This window comes from Hydra viridissima, unplaced genomic scaffold, assembly GCF_058129835.1.
Source record: "Hydra viridissima isolate aposymbiotic clone 2 unplaced genomic scaffold, HvirCarnegie_v1 scaffold_1, whole genome shotgun sequence".
Taxonomy (NCBI): Eukaryota; Metazoa; Cnidaria; class Hydrozoa; order Anthoathecata; family Hydridae; genus Hydra; species Hydra viridissima.
The window spans coordinates 20,038,119-20,061,632 of NW_028324300.1; the positions used below are offsets into that span (position 1 = coordinate 20,038,119).

The 23,514-nt window shown below is 31.0% G+C and overlaps 1 protein-coding gene and 1 long non-coding RNA gene across 2 annotated transcripts; both read right to left on the bottom strand.

The window, feature by feature from the left end:
• Positions 1–9,489: 9,489 nt before the first annotated feature.
• LOC145189956 (uncharacterized) lies at positions 9,490–11,621 on the bottom strand. Its single transcript, XM_090099265.1, has 2 exons — positions 11,024–11,621; positions 9,490–10,952 (listed from the first exon to the last, which is right to left on the bottom strand). The coding sequence occupies exons 1-2, from the start codon at positions 11,619–11,621 to the stop codon at positions 9,574–9,576; spliced, it is 1,977 nt and encodes a 658-aa protein (XP_089955391.1). The 3' UTR covers positions 9,490–9,573.
• Positions 11,622–20,440: 8,819 nt separating this feature from the next.
• LOC149893796 (uncharacterized) lies at positions 20,441–23,047 on the bottom strand. Its single transcript, XR_016448827.1, has 2 exons — positions 20,999–23,047; positions 20,441–20,915 (listed from the first exon to the last, which is right to left on the bottom strand). It is a non-coding gene; the product is annotated as an uncharacterized LOC149893796 (long non-coding RNA).
• Between the last annotated feature and the right edge of the window lie 467 nt (positions 23,048–23,514).

Genomic DNA, 23,514 nt, shown 5'->3' on the forward strand with positions numbered 1-23,514 from the left:
AACGCTGCAAGGTAATCATATTTTATCGCTGCAGTAAGTCCCTAATGGTTGACGTGTTTATTTAATGCAAGAAATAACTTAGTTTAAAGCTTTTGATTTTTTTTATATTCGTGATGTCAGCTCCGTTATGCTGTTGTCAACTCCGTTATTAAGAGGAAATCACGGAGTTGACAGTAACGGAGTAGACATAATTATACATAATCAATAATATCTCATTATTACTCATTGGAAAACATCTTTAAAATCTTTTATTGCTATATTGTCCAAAAGATTTAAAGAGTACTAAAACACGCCATATAAAAATTTGTTATTTTACGGAATAAAAAAGCGTAACGGAGTAGACTTCGAATAAGAATATCATTTTTAAAATAAGGTAATTAGGCTCTCATTTTTATATAAATAATGCTTGCAGCACAATATAACTTTAAATGTTAATAAATTCCATATAAATTCTGATCTAATCAAAAGGTAGTGCATCTGATCTTTCATAGTGCTGATTCTTGATACTTTTGCTGTGTGGTGCAACCATGCATTTCGGATTTGCTTGTTTAGGTTTTCCTGAGCTTCCTCCGAGTATTGCGCAATCGGCAAATCAAATTGCTTTGAAATAGAGCAACCATGTATCTTAATTTTGTGAACACTGGGTGGCATTATATACCAACCATATTTATTAACTATAATTTTAGCTGTATCAGTTCAGTAAACTTCAAATTGGTCAGTATCAATATGGTACCCACATGACATTGCAGTAAGAACAATGTGCATTCTATTTATAACTTCTATATTAAGCCCTGTTATTTCAGAGAAAATCTCAGAGTTCTCAAATGCTCTTCTTGAAGTGTTTCCATCATTGCTATTATCAAAACCTACTTTGGGCTGGTCAACAATAAGACTCAACTTTTCTCTGAACTTTGATTTAGTTAAATTCTTCCTTAAATTTACAGAAAGCTTCTCTTTTTCAGTTCTGGCTTGAAACTTCTGGTTTTCCATTCTATGACCTAAATGTAAGATGAACTTTAACAAAAAAATAATAAAGTTTTGTACAAATAGAGTATAACCATCAATTCAATCAACAATAATGGATAAGGTAGAATTTACATTGCACAATGCTGGATTCATAAGCTTTACTACTGATATATGGACCAGTAGTTCAAATGAAAGCTTTATGAGCCTGACAGGTCACTGTTTAGACAATACATTTAATCAGAGAACTGTTATACTTAAGTAGCTCCATTTCCTGAGAGACATACACCAGCAAATATTTCTGAATTAATTGATGATATAACGGCTGAATTTAAAATATCACCTTTAAAAAAGTCATTTAATAGCTAGAGATAATGGTGCAAATAATGTTAAGGCTATTAAAGCTGGCCCATATGATGGTATGCCTTGTTTTTTGCACACATTGCAACTAGTAATTAATTAGTGTATTTTTGAACAAACAGTAGTCAAGAATGTTATTGCAAACTGTCTTTCAAATGTTGGGCATTTCAGCCAGTCTCCCCAAGCCTGACATGAACTTAAAGCTCCTCAAAAAGCAAACAATGTTCTTAAGCACAAACTTATTCAAAATGTTCTAACATGGTGGAATAGTACCTATCATATGTTAGAACGAATTTATGAACAAAGGAAACCTCTAACCATATTTGCACTTGAAAATGGTAAGCTTCCTTCATTAAATGCAAACAAATACATGATTATTGGACAATTTTGTGTTTTGCTAAAAAATTTCCACAAAACAACAGTTCACTTGAGTGAAAGAAATTCTATTGTCTCAGATATAAAGAATGCATTTTACCACAGATACAGTTTTTGAAGCATTTCATTAATAAAGCTTCAATTGATGACAAGTTTATTGGCCTGGAGAGTACACTAACTGATTTAACTAAGTCAATGGAGAATAGATTCAAACAATATACTGATAACTATAACACCATTTTGTCAACATTCCGTGATCCCAGATTCAAATTAAAAATGTTCAAAAATGAAAACACCTTCTCAGCTGCTAAAACAAGTGATGAGAACATAACCATTCAACGTATTAAAACCCATGAAAACATAAAAAACATCAAAGTTACTGAAAATGATCGGTCTGCAGACATTGAAATTATTGACTCAGAATATGCAAATAATGGTACAGTACAAAATGAATAAAAAGATATAGTAGAAATGGATTTTGACAATTGCTTTGAAGAACTTGTAAGATTTAATTCTAAACAAATCGGTCAACCACAAACTTCAATTTCAAATTAAACTTTATTAAAAGAAATTCAACTCAACTCAAATGAAGACCTTATTGACAAAGAAAGCAATCCTTTGCTGTGGTGGAAATCACAGAAAACCAAAATGCCACTATTAGCAAAGCTTGCTTTAAAGTATTTAAGCTACCCACCGTCTTTTGTGGAGAGTGAAAGACTTTTTAGTATTGGTGGAAATGCATATACTATAATATACTGCAAAGAGAAATTGCTTAACAGGAGCTCATGATGAAATATTAATGTTTCTGAATTATATTATGAGAAATTCAAAATATTTGATTTTGTCTCTTCAACCTATTTTTTAAATATACAAATTTTAAAATAAAAAATTATTCCATGTTTTTGTCTTTGAGAGAACCGGTTAAAGCATCGGTGTCAGAATCGGAAAATAACTCTGTATCGGTATCGGTCAAAATTTTAATTTTGGCACAGATCTACTTTAAATCCCCAAATCATCATAAACCAGCATAAAATACTTAAAAAGTCTACTGACATTAGCAAAAATGGAAAAAAAGTTTTTTGCCAAAAAATGATGACAAAGCTCTTTTAAAAAATATAGACAAAATATTAATGAAATGGTGCATAGATTCTGTAGCAGTGTATAGAGTTGGGTGATTATAAAGTGTTTATCAAGCGAAGAGTTGATTAGCAAAACCACCTCCAAACTGCATGTAGATTATCTTTTCTGTGATGATGTAAAAAAGTTTCTTTTAGATGAGATTTTTTTTTGCCAATAAATTTTATAAGTTCACGCGAAGCAGTTTTTGCCCAGATTATAAGTATGATTTTTCTTTCTTTGTGTACAACGTTAAGAGAGTTTTTTAAACACTAAACTTTACTCGGTTGATAAAATAATATAATATAGTATAATATAATTAAGTATAATATGTAATGATATAATGTAATATGTTATAATGGAATATACAATAATATAATTTAATATATTGAAAAATAATATGTGATGTAAGAAAAAATAATGTAATTTATGATAGTATATCTTATAGTAATATAATACAATGAGTACATAAAAATATTCAAGCTTAACATATTCAATTCATCATTTAAACTTTTTCTTAAAACAATGAACCCTTAAAAGTGAATTTTTGTAGAGACACTTTAAAACCACTTTTTCTATTCAAATCCTTTGATATTGGACAGTTGCCACTATAACCTCTTTCACTGAACTACAATTTCTGCATTTGCTGTGCCCAAAGAATATGCAGTATCCATTAAATTCTTCAAAACTTTTAGATTCTTTCATAATACCTGTAATAACAATTCCATAAGTTTCTGTTGTAGTCTACCATTTTGTTCTTGATTTAGTTTAGAAGTAGTTATATAATATATTTGGATATTTCTGAAGCATCTGAGGTTTTTCTAATTATTTCATTCTTAATCAAATAATTTGATATCAAAGTTTAAAATTTTAAAGGATTGGATGCATTTCAGAAAATTTGTAGGAATCAGATAAAACTTTCTTTAACCTCTTATAAAACTTTGGCGGCCCGTAGAAATTTTCGTTTAAAAAAAATGTTCAAGAGTGTTTTAATGACTAATTTTCTTTATACATGTGGCAAAATATTTAATGTAAAGAAAACTCAGACCTACAAGTCACTCTTATACATAGGCGTAGACTCTATTATAAAAAAAAACTTCTCTCTCTCTAAAAAATACCCTCCTTCCCCTCCCTCCCCTACCCCTTCATCATCATTAGAGCTTTAAAGGAATATATCAACGAACTAATTTGATTCACAACTTAAATATTATAGGAGCAAAAAAAGTAAGAAAATCAACTCCGAATCACAATCTTTAAAGATTAATCCTTCCATTTGTTTAGGGACCTAATTTTGGAGAATTAAAAACCCACACATTATTAAAAATGAGGAAAAAATTGCAGCTCCTCTTAATCAAAAAATGCACATGTAACCACTTTCTATTTTTTTCAAAACACCCTCTCCTTACCCTTTCATTAAACAGAAACGTATTGTTCTATCCTAAGACAAAACCCTTTGGGCCAGCATTTTCCAACCTACCAAGATTTAGGTAAGAAAGGAGAGGACGCCGCGCATGTGCACGAAAAGTATTCATTTAAAATCTTAATTTACGCGTTTTCTTGAATTTTAAAAAAATGAAATACTTATTAGCATAAAAGATCAAAAAAAAAAAAATCTATCACAAATTTTAAACAGAAATAAAGCGAATACTAGAAGTTACTCAAGTCTTCATGAGTATCACCAAAATGACAGCAGCAATGAGACTCAGATCATCCTCAGCACATTGAAGTTCATCCTTCTTTGCTAAACGAAAGTAGAAACTAAAACTCATTCTAAGTATAAACTTTAACTTTTAGTAGGTCGTTCGCTGATATTAACACCAGATCAAAAAACAATATCCATCATTATGCTCTAAAATAGCATCTTATGACACTGAATTCATAAAATTATTGAAGTAAAGAGTGTTAGTCAAATTGCTGCTAAAAGCAAGCACTCAGAGCTGTTACACCCGTAACAACGTTTTAAGTTCAACATCATTTATTGACAATTTATCGCTGCATTCACTTCGGCTTAAGGTTCATAAAGTTTTAGTTACTAAAAAATTATCGTTGTTGAACATTGCTAACAGTAAGTTGGGAACTGACAGGGGGGTTGCCACTTGAAAAAGGATAGTTAAACTAAAAACTCGTTTATCAATATACTTTTGTTTTTAAGAATGCTGTTACATATAGGTGATGAAAAACGTTTTTTTAAAGCACACCCAATAGAGTAAAGGAGCTCAATAGGTATTGGCTTAAATATCTTACTAGTCATCTATTTCAATATTGGCTTGTTTTTTGAGATGACGTATTTCCGATTTTCGTTAACAAAAAACGTAAGAATTCAAAAGTAATGGAATTTTAGAAAAAATAGTTTCTGATGTTTCAGTTTTCTATTAAACTTACTAAAAGAAATCTTTTATTATACTTAATATTTGAAGGATGCAAGGGAAAAGAAAATGTCATTTTTTTAAGAAATTTCAAAAAGCTTATTTTACGACTTGTTGTTACTCTTTTTTGTTAATCAGATTGTCTCTCGATGCCCGTTTTTTAGAAAAAATATTAAGGGTGTGGCTGTAAAGAGCTGAAAAGTTCTTTTGATATTTTGTGACTTTATTGTAGCACCAGCGTGGTGATCCCTGCTTTTAAGTAGCAGAGAATATTTTTAATCACTCATTTCAACGGATTGTTTTGGATTTTACACTTGGCAGTTATTAATTAATTAGGCTTAGATACAATGTGTACCCTACGTTGACAGTAATATCTACAAAAATTGAAACTCGATCTTAATATCTTGTACCCTTCATATAAAAAAAAATGTACTTTTGTAATATGACTGAAAAATATAGTTCAAAGAGATGTAATGGCTCTCTTGCGAATATAACTTGCAATACATAAGAAATGTTTAGAATGTCTTATGTTTTACGACTTTTCTAACCAATCAGCAGATAGAAGAAACAATTTATTTAAAGTGCTAAACAAATCATATTCGCTATCAGTGTCTTTTTTTTTTTCCTTCTGGTTTTAATTTGTTTACTTGTTGAGGTAAAAATGTAATAAAAGTGTCACATTTTTTGGAAGTAAAGATAAAGCATGTGGTCTCTTTTAATCAGACTGACCACTTTTCTTATGATGCTAATCTAAATTTTAAAATGAAAAGCCTCACTTAATGATTTCACTTGTAAATGAAAATTTACTTACACTCGATAACGTTTTGTTAACAGAAAAAAACTCTTCTTTTAACCAAAATGTTCATTCTTGTAACTTTAGAGAGATATAAAGTCAGTTTTATTTTTTAACTTTTTTAATCATAATTTCAAACGTTTCTGAATTCAAACAAAATTGAAAACAAAGTTTTTGTTGAAAGTTTTTATTAAAAAAAGTACAAAAGTTGTAATGGTTCACTAATAAATTTTGAAATGGAACTTTATAGAAACTATTACGGTGCTACCACAGTCGAGGGACGAAGTGAAAGGAAAGCATTGTGTTGACCTTAATGATTTTCACCAACAAAGAAGTTTCTTATTAAGATTTGACACAACGCTTAACATAACTGATTTTTGAAGTAATTGAAGCGCCGAATTCCTAAACTTCATTTGGTCTTTTTTTTTTTAATTTCAATAACCCATTTTTCTTTTTAATGATCTTGAACATCATTTGCTTTCTATTGATTTTGAACACGTAATTAATTCATCTTCGTAGAAAAATAAGGAAATGAAATTGAACACATCAAATTCGAATGTGAGGCGTAGGACAAAACTCGAACATATACATTCTAAAAAACTTCTCATTAATTTAAAGAAGAGAGAAAACATAAAACGGTTTAATTTAACCATTTTAACATCAATTTTTGTTGATTATTAGAAACACATTAAACGAATGAAACCGTCGTTGTTTTTTGCACCATTTTGTTACTAAATATTTATGTTCAAAAAACTAAAGTTCCAATGATTGAACATCAAATTTAATTACAGAACTGCTTTTCTTAAAATTATCAAATAATGCAATTATTGCAGCAAATTTGGTTATGGTTGATGAAAAATTTAGTCTGCGCTCAATGATCGGAATTTCCAATTTAGCATTGCCAGTCTATTCAAATGCTCCTATGACTTAGTTGAACGGTGAACATTCTTTACCAACTTCGGCACGATGTATGTATCGCATGTATGACGTCGTTGATGACGATGATTGTAAGAAGTTTCAGCAAAAAGGTTTACAACAGAGCACATTCAAACTTTGACAAATACTTTTGGATTGGTTAGAGCTGATTTCGAGCATATGCCGTAAAATTGAGATCCTAAAGGCGTTCTTCATTGCATTTAAATGCTGAGCAACTGAATTTGACACCGTCATAACGAACAGATCTTCTAGTTCTTGACATTCTCTTCAAAGAAACAGTCGTGTGTGTCTTGAAAATATTTTAAACAAAAGTATTTTTAAAGTTTGTCTGATGATCTCCAGACTACAAAATAAAAACAAAGGATATTTTGTTAGATTTCTTTCTGACTTAAAGAATTCAAATGAAGAAAGGAGTTCTTTACTTTGGTAAGTTCATGAAAAGTTTTCAACAAATTAAAGTTTTGAATTTTCAAAATTTCCAAAATTCTTGAATTTTCATTATTATTCTATTTTTATTATTTCTCTATTATGGTTATAGAGGTTTATAGTTTTTGTTTCTTTAAATTTTTAGAAGAAATATGAAACATATTTCTCATTCATTTTTTGAGAACAATCAGAAGAACCATAAAATGGTCAATAATTTTTAATAAAAGCACACTGAGCTGCCAGTTGGACATTGAATAATGTGTTCACTCAAAGTTATGGCTAAATATATTTGAACGTGCAAATAAAGCGAAAACTTTTTTACCTGCAAGAAGATTTTCTCGTTACAAGCTTCACAAGAGTTGGAAAGTATCGAATGTAAATTTTAATTTGTTCTTATTTCTCATTTCTTTCTTAAATTCAAAAAATTATATTTTCAAGATTTTTAAAAGGAATGAGTTTTGAAATAAATTAATAGCATTATATGATAATATAATTATTATTTTTTAGAGGTTCATACTTTTCTAAATTTTTCTGTCTACTTCCATGATCCGTTGAAGATCAATGGACGGAGTACATATTATAAGAACTCAACTTATGCTTTGGGCTTCATCTATCGATGGACATTTACTTTTTCGTTTGAACGGATAGTTTCGAAGATTTCGTCATATCGTGAAAACTCGCTATTTGTGAATGGCTTCGTAGTTCGAACTACCAGATGTTGGAGGTCTGGTAACGTGCATTATATTTTTGTAACATCTAAGAGACTTGAAAAAAAAGTCGTAAAGTTTGAAATAAGTTATAATATGTTAAATAGCTATAAAACGGATAGTAAATAAGATATGTACCTGAAAAAGTCTGCGCGTGTTCTGATGTGGTGTTTACGGTAACCGTGCGTTATTTTAAATAGCTAATTGTTTTAAAATGTCTTTGCATTAGTGTTATTCAAAATTTAATCAACTTTTTTATCAAAACAATTAGCTTTAATTGAAATGTCATCAAATCGAGATAAGAAGCGAGAAAAGTTTTTGCATTTTCTTGTTAAAAATCCTGGTGTATCAAACAAAACAATTTCTAAAGAGTTGCAGATTGCTTTTAGAACAGTGCAGAGCGTTGTGTGAAACGGTTTAAGGACATCAGTACAATCAAAAGGAAATCAGGAAGTGGATGAGAAAACGGAATTTTTCGACGAGATCTTGTTAAAAAAGTGAATGAAGCCTTTGACAGAAATCCGGAGATTTTCGTTCGAGGTTTAGCGAATAAGTTTAAGATAAGTGCTTCCACTATACAAAGAGTGAAGAGAAATTGTGACAATAAATCTTATAAAAAAAAGAAGTTCCACGTCGTGAAGAAAAGCTAGAAAATGTTGCAACTTGTCCTTCAAAGCTTCTCTATAAAAAATCATGTTCTAAAAAATTCCAAATATAAACTGATTGGAACGCAAAAGCTTGCTAAAAAATATTTAGTTTGGCAAGCAATTTGCAAATGTAGTGAAAGAAGCTCTTGTTTTGTGACTACGGGAACATTTAACACCGAAATGTTGATCATAGAATGCCTCGAGAAGCGTCTTTTGCAGTTTTTAATATCTCATACGGGTAATCCGTTACTGTGGAAAACTGAAGTTCAATGTAAAAGAAGCTAAAAAAACTTCAAAAGTAAATCGATCAGAGCTACCAAGAAAGTTCAGCCGAAGATCGTGCCAAAGCTGATGTCGAGGGTTTAACTCAACTTGCGTTCTCAGGAACACAACTTCACAAGCTGAAGTGAAATTTAAGAATATTAATATATGTACACAGTGTTATAAAATGGGTTCTAACCTTGACTTTCTGACCCGAGAAAACCCTTTTGTGAAATGATAGCCCACACTATGGGGATCTCTTGGATATAAGTATTAAAATCAGATTACAACGTCCTGGCAAGTTATTGACAGGGCCGTACCGAACGACGAAGACGTGGGGTGAGGTGGGGGTGAAAATGAAAAAAACAAATTTTACCGACAAGATTTTTTTTTTTTTTTTTTTTTTAGAAGCCAAATTTCAGTTTTAACCGACATAAACCATAATTTTCGAGTTTTCCGTCAAAAACCGACAGAATATAGTACAAAATATAGGTTATTCCAATAAATATGAACTAGGGAAACAAAAAGACATATTCTGAGAGTTTATCGTGTATCTAAAATGAAAATTATGCTTTAAAATAAATATTCTAATACAAGAAAAAATCATTCTAAAATGGCTCTTTTCACAAGCAATGTTTACTATTAAAGTCCACAAGGCAGCATTGCAACTTTTTACTGTATTCAGGATGATGGTTAGGTCTTTTGTACCTTTGCCAATGCACTTGAAAGTTGTGATGCATTGCCTCTGTTGCTTGTTCTGAGTAAAGTCCGAGAGCTTGGCCGTGTTTGTCAATGAAATCTTTCACATGAAAAAATACAGTACGAACCTTTGGTGTCACAGAAACATTTTGCAGTGCCACATAAGCCACTCTGAAAGCTTCAATTTTTTGTACATAACTTGGATCAAGAACGTATCCAAAACAGGCAGACACTACTGCATTGAATTTTCGAAATACATCAACTAATGGTATTGCAGCATAGCATGAGTGTTTCTCGACAATAGATTGAAGAAGATCAATATTTTTTAGCAGCTTCCTGCACTCATTTCCTGCAAAATTCCCTCCATAATAAGGCTGTTTTTTAATGTGCAGTGAATCAGTCCAAAGAGTTCCTTGAGGGAAAACTTTTAGTAGGGCAGCAAAGAGATGATTGAAAACACCAATAAGGAGATGCAACTTGATTGGCGGTATGAAGTCCAAAACTAATGTGCCACCAGCAAGATCAAATACAGGAGAATGAACAACATTCATGTAATCACGAGCTCTTTTGATGTTTGATCCTGCTGCATTGAAAAGTGAGACATTCTGATCAAGAGATTGGAAAGTTCTTAATTTTCCTTGATTTAAAAGGTCCGTTGCACTTGACTCACACCAGGTGCAGGGGTGTGCACTTGAGTGTGCTTGGAGACCACAAATTATATTTGCCAGTTTTAGGTCACAGGACAAAACAAAATCTTGGTCTCTCATATTGGTCAATTCGAAAATTTGAGACACATTTGAGTAGTTTTCTTGCAGGTCCTCAGAGACAGCAATAATAAGTTGCCGCTTAACTCCAGTGTCCTTGAAAAACTTGTTTGTGCAATTGAGTTTTGTTGGGGGAGTGTTAGGTTCACGATTTAATTCAATAATTCCAAGGCTTACTTTCAGGAATCCTCTCCCACCGTCAATTCCAACTTTCACAATATGATTGTTTGATGTGCTTCTCATAGAAATGAGTTCATTTTTAAGCTCTTTGAAGTCCTTGCAATGAATGACAGTCCTTCCACATCCAGCATGATCTTTAATCAATGAACTCGTGAAATGGTGAGAAAGCTGCTTACTAACTGCATCAAATTTTACAGCATAGTTTTTCTCAACAATATGTTGTGAAGTTGACTGATTAATTGTAGCAGCTAGTCTCTTGATGCCATTGTTTAAAAGCCCTGTGTTTGCCTGAACTTGAACAAGTTCTTTTATACTAATTGATGGGTTTGGAGGAAATAGTTTTCTAGCTGATGAGGAACCTAAAATAAATGCAGATATTGTTTAATTTTGAAATTTCTAAAATATCTTTTCATGAAAGTTAAACTTTTACCTGGCATTATTGGAAGCATTCTTCCACCTTGTGGTTGACTCAATCGAACAGTGCCATGTGGAGAAGAATCCTTACTTGAAACAACAAGAGCAGCAACTCGTTCAGATGCAACAGGATCCTTGGTTGCAACAGCAACAAGGTTATTTCGCAAAGTGCCCTTTGTGCAATGATGAGGTAATCCTCTTCCAATAATTGAAAAACAGTCAGAGCATCGTTTTTGGACAGTTGAAGATGGAGTATTTTGTGCTGAGCTCTGCAAAAGCTGAGTTTTCTGTTGACCATTATTTCTCAGTTTTCCAACAGAACAAATCAAACAGTCACATTGTGTGTCTCTAGTTTGAGGTCGAATTTTTATAGTCTCAAAATTGTAAAGTGATGGGAGATTGATGTGTTCTCCAGAATCCTTTCTTCTTAAACAAGAACGACACTTTTCACAAATTCCAAGTGGAACTTTGTCATTACTATAATTGATCCTCTCATTGAGTATTGTTTGGCATTTTTCTTTTAGGAAAGGTGTCAGTTCCCACTGACATTTACTGAAGCAAAGAAAACAGACAGTTTTCCTGCAGTCTTGGTGGTTTTTTGCGGTATTCGACATTTCTTTATAAAATTAGATGTGCGCAGTTTTGCTCTCGTGAATAAAGTAAATAAATCATGCCTTTTCCCGAAATTTTTATTTTCCCGAAATTTTCCCGAAGTTCAAAAACTGTGTTATTTTCACAGTTAAAAATAATTTTTACGAAAAGTTAAACAGAAAAACAGTAGAATAAAAAAATATTATATTTGTTTTGTAATAAAGGAAGCTTATCTTCTTGATATCTTATAATTTTTCAACTTTTTTTTATGTTTTCATAAAACATAATGCTCTTTATACTACTGTATGTTTGTTTACTTGAATTTAAAATTATATCTTACTGTAAAAATGCAAAACAAGCTGTCATTTCGAATGTGTGTGTAATCAATAAATTCAGAAAATTTAAACATCAATAACTTGCCAGGACGTTGTAATCTGATTTTAATACTTATATCCAAGTGATCCCCATAGTGTGGGCTATCATTCCATAAAAGGGTTTTCTCGGGTCAGAAAGTCAAGGTTAGAACCCATTTTATAACACTGTGTGTACTTTCAAAGTATATATAACATTTATTATCAAAATAAAATAGTTGAATAAATATCCTTTAAAATATTCGCACAGATTTTTTCTGGTACATGTCTTACAGAGCAGCCACAACAAAATAAAATTAGAGACAAATATTGTTCGACAAAGACAAAGAAGTCGATGAAAAGTTTAGAGATACACCTAAAAAAGCAATAAATATTTTAAAGACTAGTAGCCTCAGTACCTTTGAAGGAAGGTTGTGGGCTTTTGGTAATGATAGAAATATTCAAGTAATTTAGGTTTAAGTTGTCTTGGACCAATGAATAAATTTATGAATGAATTTAATCTAGCTTATAACTCGCTTCTTAAGACAAAAAAACCTTTTACTACATTTGATAACTTCTTTTTGTCAATATCTTTTGCAAAATTAACTAATAATTACTCCGTACATTATATTCTGTTAAGATGTTTTTTATTCGTCAGCAGCTAAAAACTTTAAAAGAACAATAGCAATATCGGAGGAACACTAACCACCTTTTTATACCTTTTTAAAAACCTGAAAAATAATTAACATGACTCGGGTCAGTTAAATGAATCATATCTTTAAAAACAAAGCTTGTTTCTTATATAACTCGAAATGAACATTTAATGCTTCAGAGTTTGTGTTATTTATTAGGCTTTATTTCTATTTAAGTGAAAAGTAATGAAGATTGTGTTTCAATGAAATAAATTTGAAGAAAGTAATTTTTTACGGGTTTATTTTTTTAATTTTTTTTTACGTTAAATTTTTTTAAAGAAAAAAAATGCGGATGGTTTTGTCAGTTCACTTTGTTAGCTTCGTTTTAATTTTCAAATTTTCAATAATTTCTATTTTGTGAGTTTTTGTTTTCAGTGCCAGTTTTATTTTATTTTGTTAAATTGTTAGAAAATGTTTATTAGTTATATGTTTATATTTGACGAAGGAAAAAAATTTTATTTTTCATATGAACTTGATATTGCAAACTTTAACTGAAATGTTCGCCGTGTGGATTGACATGAATTGTGTTTATGAAGTCACTTATCTATTATTTTCATTAAAAATTCTTTATTTTTTTGATTTTGATTTGATTTGGATTCCTTCTTTAAAAATAGTTTTTCATGTGACAAAAGCTCATCAGCCCTTTTTTTTAAAATTGATTCAAAAACGTTTTGAGTTTTTACCTGATGGTAGAAATCGAAAAAAATACACAAAAGATTCAATCAAAAACTGAAAAAATAATGAAAACAAAATAGTGGAAATGAAAAGAAATTTATTAATTTTCATTTTTTTTTTTTTTTCTACTAACAACCATGAGCCTTTTTTTAAAAACGCCACCCAGCAGAGTTCTGAGGCCCGATATAAATACTGAGTTGTATTTACATTTGATTAGTAATTTAGCTCTATAAGTTGATTTTTTTCGGCCACCTTTTTTTTGTCCAATTCTATTTACTTGACACTTTTTTTTTTTTTTTTTTTTTACTTCGCAAAAGATCAAAAGTTTTTTCATTTTTTGAACCGAAAATAAATAAAAATGAAATGGTTTTTAATTACATTAAAATCTTTTTTTTTTATGAAGTCATTTTTTATACTTCTAACCAAATTATGTGTCGGCACCAAACCATATGATTTCTCCGCAAGAACCCAAGTGTAAGGGTAGTTCTTTGAAAACACTGTGCTAAACTCAATTGGCTTATGGGTCATTTGAATCTAAAGAAATAGTTTTCAATCAGCAACAATTACAGAACTCTTTACAACTTCATTTGAATCTAACGCCTCGATTCTACAAATTTGTTAAAAAGCTCAACCTTAAGTGTGACTTGTTAAATTATGCTCAAGTTGATCCATTTTTTTAGAAGTTGTAGGATAAATCTTTTTCATAGTTTCATTTCTGAACGTTTTTTACGTTCATTTGATAAAACTGAATAAAAAAGTAACCAATGACAGTTGAAGAGAAATATTTTTCTGTCAGAAAAAAAGTTTTTTTTCAAACGTTTTTTCTTTGTTCTAAATGTAAAACGTTGTTTCCAGCTTTTTGAAAAAAAAGTCTCAAAATTAGACTCTTAAGAAGTTTTTTTTTTTTAACTCCCATCGCATCAAGAAAAACAGAATATTTCAGTTACTCAACTATACCCTTTCTTTTCTTTTCATTATGTGAAAAATTTATAACATTTATAAAAAAAATGTGTAATAAAGCTAAAACCAGTTTTTCTTGTTTTACTTCATGTGAATCACAGTGAATTCCAGTAAAATGCAACGCTCTAATAATAAAAAATAATACCAAAAGCAAAATACTTCCATGAAAGATGCTCCAATATTTAATTCATTCTGCAACCGAATAGAAACTTAATCCAATTAGAAATGTTAATTTCAAAGAAAAAAGTGAATATTGACACCAGGCTAGAACTTGGACAATAAAGCTAGATATACGTCAAACAGTAACTTCTTCCAATAAGAAATGTCAATTTTAAAGCGTATAGTGACACTGGGCAAGAAATTTGAAAACTTGATCCACTTTAAAACGATCACTAATACAAAGCAAGCTATTGGAACATTAAGCTAGAAGTACACGGACCAGAAACTAAATTTATTAAAAATTATTATTATTAGTATTATTAGTGGTATTATTACATATAAATTTGTTGAACCTGGGATATAACAAAAAAAAAAGATTTTTAGGGATAACTTAGATGTATTAGGTAATATTATGTAAGGATGGGATGTATAACGATCTGGTACATATGCATCAATTCGACGTAAAAACCTTTTTCATCTTCGTCAGTCTTTAATTTGCTGTGAACTTTCGAAATTATTTTTACTACTCCTAATCTTAGGGCTGTTTCTTCGCTGAGACATTCGCTGCTCGCTTTTATTATTATTATTGAATTAAGCAATAATAGCCATTGAAACGCTCTAAGTGAGCACTTTCAAACACAACATGGTTGTTGTTTAAAGTGGGCATCATCCCAGCCCAGGGTTGCTAAAGTTTAGAGAGTATGAGTACTCAACAGGGGAAAAACGCTGGATAGGGATAAAACAACAAAAACTATCTCACTAAAAAACCATTTTTAAAAACATTTTTTTTTTTTCCTGTCCTTCCTCGTCTACAAAAGCTAATAAAACACCAAAGATTGGTAATGGTAAAGAATGACAAACTCTACACTATTTTTCTGTTATAAACACTTTTTTAGAGTATTTTTGTAGCTATATTGATTAATTCTTCCGGTATATACACTGCTTACACCTAGACCTTTGTAAGAATTGCATCCCCATATTCCAGCCAAGCTTCCATCTCCTTGCAATCTTGATATAACTTAGCATGATAAATACTTCTCATGCTTGTATCTTTTAACATTGTACCTTTGCGATTGTACTCAAAACTAGCCTCATTACTAAAACTTACAAGAGACCATTCTTCAGCAAATCAGCTGATCCTTTCTCGGCATAACTTCTAATATTTTAGGCGGTCTTTTGCTGTCAATAGTGGTTTTTTATTAGCGATGTATGACCAATCAGACCTTGGAGAATCTTTAGCAATCTCAGTTAGTTTCGTTAATTATTTCAAAAATTAGTTGATACTTCATGCATATTTTTGGCGGGATATTATATAATTAATAAATAACAAATATTGTCATTTTCAGAGGAAACGAAAGTTGGACAGGTTCAACAAAACACAAATCAAACACAATTTGTTTAAATTTAATGCTCATTTATTCCCAGGTAAAAAAAATCGGTAATGGATCGATTATCAAAAGACGAGAGGGAAGTGTCCCACACGCTCAAAAAAGGTGTCAATAAATAGAGAAACTCTTTCTTTAGTTAATCTCAAAAACAAGATTTTAAAAAAATCTATATTTTTTTAATAACTAGAGTTAGAGTTCCTCTATTTATTGATACACTGCATGATACTCAACGGATCAGGATATGTTAATCCGTTAACTACTATTTAATTAAATTATTTTTTGTGTTTTCTTAATTCGATAACTTAAGATAATAATTTTATTTTTTGATATTGGGCGTTACCTCTGAATATACTCATGAGTGTTTCGATGTCTCGCTTACTAAAACATGCAGTTGATCTAATCATTTGTTTTCCTTCCCGCTTCATACCCATGCAAAAACAAGATTTGTGTTGATTTTCTTTTTTCTCAAATATTGTACATAAACTCTGCTCCACTCTCCATTTCTTTTCTTTCTTCTAAAAGCAACTTTTTCTAAAACATTTAGTGCTTTATGCACTAACACAATAAAGTGGGTATTGGTATAAATGTAATCTGGAACATTTTGGTTTCTAATTTTTTATACTGGCGCATGTGCAAATGGCTCAAATGCGCCGCTCATTTTAAATGAGATTAAGTTACGTTATAAAGTTTCATTCTTCCAAAATAAATCAAAATATATAAAACTAATGGATGATTACCACCATTACATTTCCACTGCTCTTAAAAAAATAAATATTAACATCTAAACTTTGGTGAAACAAAAAAGTAGCTCTTTTTGGAGAAGCAGACACTTGAAAAACTCCCAAGAGAACTTTCACTGTACTTGCTTGGTACAGTGAAAGTTCTCTTGGGAGTTTTTGCATTCTTTCTTTGACAAAAATTAACTGACGAAGAGGCACGCATCTAGTTTTAATAAATATCTCTTTAAAAAATATATTGCGCATTTCTTAGAATCAAGTTTAGTATCAGTAACAAAATGATTTTTTTATGTATTGAAAAAAGACTTGTTATACGTAACGAAAGATAGAAAGATATTTGCTTGGGGTTTTTTAATAGTAAAAAAAAAAACTTAATAAAATGTTTTGAAGCAATCATTTCTTCAAGATTTAGTTACATAAATTAATATGAGTATGATAATAAACTAATATATTAAAATGTCAGTCTTCTAAGGTTTTTTCATTTGCACCTGGAATTTCTTCCCGTTACTTTGGAAAAGGTTTTATTTATCTATACCACAGGACAAGGTACATTTCGTTAGCTAATGATATCTGAATAATAATAAAAGTAGAATTTGCATTTTCTTGATTCTCAAATAAAAAAGGAAATTTTTTTAAGTGTAGAAATTAATAAATTAACAACTTCATATATATGTATTTGTATATTTTTAAATATATCTGTTACAGTAATTCTCAGGTTAAAGATGTTGGTTAAGAAATTCATCTTCACATACGTGTTTGTCCTTGTTAACCTGCATTTCGTGCTTTCATTAGGTAAGTAAAATACTATGCGCATTTTCATAATTCTAAGCAATTAATATCTTGTACTTGTTTTAATAATTTAGGAAGCATTAATAGAATATTTTGCTTTTATTTTTCAAATTCAAACTTAAGGTAGCATTTATTTGAAGAATTTAGACTGAAACTGCAAATCATGTTTGTTTTTTCTTGATCAGATCACTTTTTAATATAAAAATAAGTAAATTACTTGACAAAATTGTCGCTAAAATGCACTAGTAATTAGTTTTACACTCATATTTAATATATTCTTATTAGTAACATTTGAGTCTCATAAGAGTAAAGTACTCTTTTAATCATTAAACAAGTTTTTTAAAATTAACGGCTGATGACAAAAAAATGAGAATGCTTTTAAATGGGGAAAACTCCTTTCTATTAAAAGATTTTTTTAAATTAAAAAAAGTAAACACGCAAGAAAATCTTTGCTCTTCAATAATGAACAAGTTTGGATAAAAAGAAAAACGGTTTGTTTGATGTTAACATGGGTGCTTTCGACGGGGCTGAGGTTTGTGAACTTGTTAGTATTTTCCTCCTTTCCAACTATCGCTACATTAAAACCAGACTGATTTTGGACTATATCGAAATGACGGTTTAGCTGTATTTAAAAACACCAGTGGTCCGCAAATCAAAAAGCACTTAGTTCAAATCTTCAAAGACAATGGCCTGCTTATTTCCATCCAATGTAATATTAAATGTGTCAATTATCTTGATGTTACTTTAAACCTCGATGACAACTCTTTCCGGCCTTATAGTAAACCCGAGAATTTTCGAAGCTATATTCATACTGAATCCAACCATCCACCAAACATCTTAAAACAAATTCCGCATTCTATTGAGCTACAACTGTCGACCAATTCATCTAGCGAACACTTCTTCAGAAATTCTTCCTATATGTACGAGGAAGCTTTAAAAATATCCGGTTACAACCAAAAGCTTAAATACATTCCCAACTTACAAACCATTAATAACAAAAGTTGTGAGCAAAAAATTATCTGGTTTAAACCACCTTACAGTAAAAATGTTTGCACAAATATTGTTGCGCGGTCTTAAATCTGGTCGACAAACTCCGTAAAATACTCAATAGAAGTTCCATCAAAGTTAGTTACAGCTGCATGCCAAGCATAAAAGACATCATATATCCACACAACCAGCACATTCTGCAAAATTAACACAATATGAGAGTAAAAACTTATAATTGCATGGATAAAAAAAAGTGTCCTTTACATAAGAACTGCCTTATAAGAAACATAGTTTACAAGAAACATACATTACCAAGCCATCGTCTCCTCCAGCAAACCAGAAATGAAAGAAAAAGCATATTACGGCATCAGTGGAACACCATTCAATTTAAGGTATGCAAACCACCTAAAATCTTTTATTATTGAAAAGTATAAGAACGACACAGAACTATCTCAAGAAATATGGAGAATTAAAGAGGAAAATTACCTATCGTTAAATGGAAAATTAATGAAGCACAGTAAAGAATTGTTATTTACTTCAATTCTATGATTAAATACTATGACAAGATTCTTTACATATATTTCTTCAAATTCGATTGCTAAATCATCATTAATTTGCTGTTCATCTGCATCTTCAATCGACGTTGAAATTTCATCATTTAGAATTCTCTCGAATCTATCATTTGCAGTCTCTCTCAAATTAATAAGTTCTGATAAATTATCATTTTGATTTACATCTTCTATTAAATCATTAGCCTGATCGAATTATTTTTTAAATAGAATTAGCATTCGTAGTTCTCACTCTTCTTTTAGTTGTAAGGACAGACATTTCGCAAATCTGATTTCAAATTTATACGGGATTTTCTAACTCAAAGTATTTTTCTCACAAACGGCAATTAATTTTCGAATGTTTTGTTGAATTTTAAACGCTTTAAACGTTTCTAATGAACTTTTAATAAAATATTTTTGTTGCTTGTAATAATTTGTTAAAAAAAAAACTTATCAGTTATCGACGACCGCAATCCAAAAATGTTAGTAAATTAACTTTAGCGACTGAATTTATAACTTATGAAGTTTAGCTAAAGAGTATCCCTTATGTTGTCGAATTTTACCTCAGTATTTGTAAACTTAACTCTCTTAACTTATTTATTTTAACCTTATATCACATAACTTATTTTAATTCAACATAAAACCTTAATATTTATATCTCGAATAATAAAATTACTTAGCTGGTACCCTGCTCTTTGAGATAAACAAACTCTTCACGAAGAATGTTTCACTCGCTAATCTTTAAATATCTTCTTCATCTTTGGGCTTCATAAAGAAATGCGTTTATTTACTTCAATTCTAGATTAAATACTATGGTAAGATTCTTTATGTATATTTCTTAAGATAACCGTTTACAAAAGACTTGAGAGGCACCAAGTGTATTAAAGAGAGAGAGAGAGTCTGCGTGTGCTGCTAAGCTTTATTTAAAACAATTTCGCGGTCCTGTGTTTTGGCAAGTAATTATATATGTTTCTCGTTGTAAAAACTCTTTAGCTAAACTTGCTTAAAACATTTCAATCTCAATCTTTTAAAAAAATAACTTTTTAAAAGTTTCACAGCAACATTAATAGCAGAATCTTTTGTGTTGTTTAAGTAAAGCAACTTCATCTTTCTCTTTCGCATATTTTGTCTTTGCAATAATCCATGCGTTAATTTTTGCAATAAAAACAGTACTTAAAGCTCCTTTGCCAATTTTCTTATCTAAAGCAAACTTATCATTCGTCTGCTGATTTTTCATCAAGTGAGCCACTCAAGCAATTTTAAATTGATTTACAATAACATTGATTTAGATAATCAGAAATAATAATTCAATAATTTTCTACACTATAATTTTACTATTTTTAAGTTTCAAAATAAAACTGAGCAAACTTTGCGAACGTAATTAAATTAAATTTTTATAATACGATTTATTAACTTAAATTCTTCAGAGAACAATGTACAGCTTTTGTAAGTGGTAAGAAAAAAAAAAAAGCTGTACTCACTCGATTGCGTAAAGGTCTGGGCTCCAATTTAAGAATTGAATTACAACCTTACTTGGCGGACACTTACCGCAACCTATAACACTTCTAGACATTTTCTCACTTTTCACTTTATACAAGAGATTTGAAACGAAAATAATGTTTTTTGGATGGCCCTGAAGACCAAATGCATAGCCAAATTTGTCAGGGTGGAACCATTTTTTGGTAAACTAGAGGTACCGGTTTTCCCATTTTTGTAATAAAACTAAGCGATGTTGTTAAGGTATGAGTGTATAATTGACAAAAGACAAACTAAATAGGATTGTAAGTCAGCCAGCATAAGTCAGCCATCATTCTCTCATCGGCGCGCCTCTGGTAACAATGCTCAATAGTTGAAATCGTTTGGTGGAAACGTTCTCCATGCTCGTCTGTAATGTTTCTCTCAAAATGCTTGGGGAAAAAGTCCAAATGGCTATGCAAAAAGTGAATCTTTCGGGACATGTGCACATTCATTTCTTTGAAGGCTGATAACAGTTCTGAGATGATGTTTTTATAGCCGTCCGACCGGTGCTTGCCTGAATAAATGAATGCAAAGAAGAAATTCTTTGATAGAATACAAGTATTAAGTACTTAATTCCTAAAACTTTCAGATACTTACCCAGAAAGTTCTCCACACAGTCTTTCAAAGCCTTCCATGCTCTGAGCTCAATCGGGGACAAAGAATCAGTAAACTGTTGGTTTTTCAAAAGTTTTCAAGTGTCTGGTCCAACGAATACCCCTTCCTTAACTTTTGCAAGTGACAGTTCTGGAAAGGTCTCCTTTATGATTTTCATCGGTTCGCCGTCAGAGTGTAATGCCTTAACAAAGTTCTTAAACAGGCCAAGCTTTATGTGCAATGGAGGTATAATAACTTTGTCAGACTGAACAAGTGGCTCAAAGCGAATATTGTGAACACCAAGGGTCGCATTGCCTCGTGCTGGCCACTCATTCCTGATGTAATGCTCATGTTTAGCGCGGCTATCCCGCAAACATATGAAGCATGTGTATTTCACGGAACCTCCTTGCATACCTGTCAGCAGACCTACAACTTTCAGATCCGAGCAAACTCTTCACTGAAATGTGTCATAACGAACAAGCTGCAAAATAGATTTCATAGTTTCATAAGATTCTTTTGCTGTAATTGAGTAAGCAATCGGGATGGCTGAATATGCGTTCTCATTATGCAAAAGGACTGCCTTTACACTTCTTGTGCTGCCATCGATGAACAACCACCAGTCATTTTCCACTTGTGTATAGATACCCATCTTCATCAGCAAACTAGGAATATCACAACAAAATACAAAGTTATTGTTTTCACTTCTCTTAAAAAATGGCACGTAAGCTGCGTCTGTTGTCTTATAAACAGACGTTCTCGTTTCCTTAGCAAGGACACCGAATTCTCATAGCATTGAACCAGCCAAACACGCATCGTGTTTGGACAGGCCAAGTCTCCTAACAAACAAGTCCAGCTGTCTCTGGCTGATAGACTTCGGCTCGTCGTTAGGCAGCCAATCATCATCATCTTCATCGCTCTTCTTCATGTTCAGCACATCATCATCATCATCACTTAAAACAACATCGAAAAGATCAGAAGAAAACACAGGATGCTCTTCTGCCTCATCATATGCTCTCGGTCTTATCGCTGATGGTAAGTCAGGGTAAATTATGTTGTTAGCTGTCCTTCTGGTAAATTGCACTATGTGTGTCAAACAAAAATAGCAATCAGTTAAATGATCTTTTTGGTCGCGCCACGACATAGGTGTGGAAAAAGGCATTCTCTTCAATTTACCCTTAGACCACAGGGACAGGTTAGACAGACACTTAACACAGATCTTATGGGGGGCGAAAACCTTGTCCTCATCCCTAGTTTCATCTTGAAATAAGTATAATACAGGGTCTTAACTCGAGGTGTAATAGAACGCTCATCTCCTTTAAACATAAACCTCCCGCAAATGTAACAGAACTTGTTAGGATCGTTATAGCACTTCCGTCTCTGAGACATTCCAAATAATCTGAAATAGCAAAAATAGTTATAAAATAGTAAGAATTATAATTCATCAAAACTGAAACTTAACATTTGCTCACATGAATTAAACGGTCGATGAAGAATTAGATAAAATTGCCAAAAATAAATTGGTTCATTACAACAGTTAAAATTATCACCATTTTCACTAATTTGTTCTTCAGCTCAAGTAATAATAATGTTAAGTGATAATACATGATAATTTTTTTAAAATCAAGTCAAATAAATGTATTTGTCCTATGCATTCATTAGAGTAAAAGCATCATAGAAATTTTAACCATCGACTACTCTTAGTATAAAGTATATGAAAAATGGAGAAATAAAAATTTCCATTTTACAAAAAAAATGTTTCGACCTAGACTATCAAAACTATACTTTTTCTTTCATCATTTGTTAAGAACTAAATGTTTTCGTTACAGTTTGTCTTGTATAAAAATTCATGTCTGGTAGTGTAAGTGGCAAAAGTAACAAGAAAATTTAAAGCAACAGGAACTAATATTTCAGCAAGGATAATGGATAGATCATTTAAAAAAAAATAACATTCCGCGAAATTAATATTAACAAATGATTAAATTAGTTGTAACCACGGCACAAAAATGTAATTTCTAAAATATTTATTCATAACAATTAACTTAACTGAAATATTTAAACGCAGGTTTTTGAAGTATCGTGGTCGAGGAATAGCAGCCCGAATCGAATTTTGCTTTCTTGAAACGAGAGCCTATTTGAGAATGTTTTTTCACAATATAAAAATAACAATATTATCATTTTTATATTAATGTTAAAATGACCTTTATATACAATAATGACATTCATATACAATAATGATATGAAAAATACTATAAAATAACGAATGATAATGTTAAAATCACAATAAAATTAAAATTTGATGCAATAGAATAGCCATGTACAGTGTCATAGATCTCGGTCAAAGTAAACTTTGGTTTAGGATTTGGCAGAAAAGTAAACTTCAATGCGTTATTGTAGTTTATTGATATAATCCCGCAAAGACTAACATGAAAAAATATGCAATAGGTGATGACATAGGACAAGCAGCATTAGAGCCGTTAATTGCGAGGCAAATGGATTTAGAACAAAGAGAATACGGTATC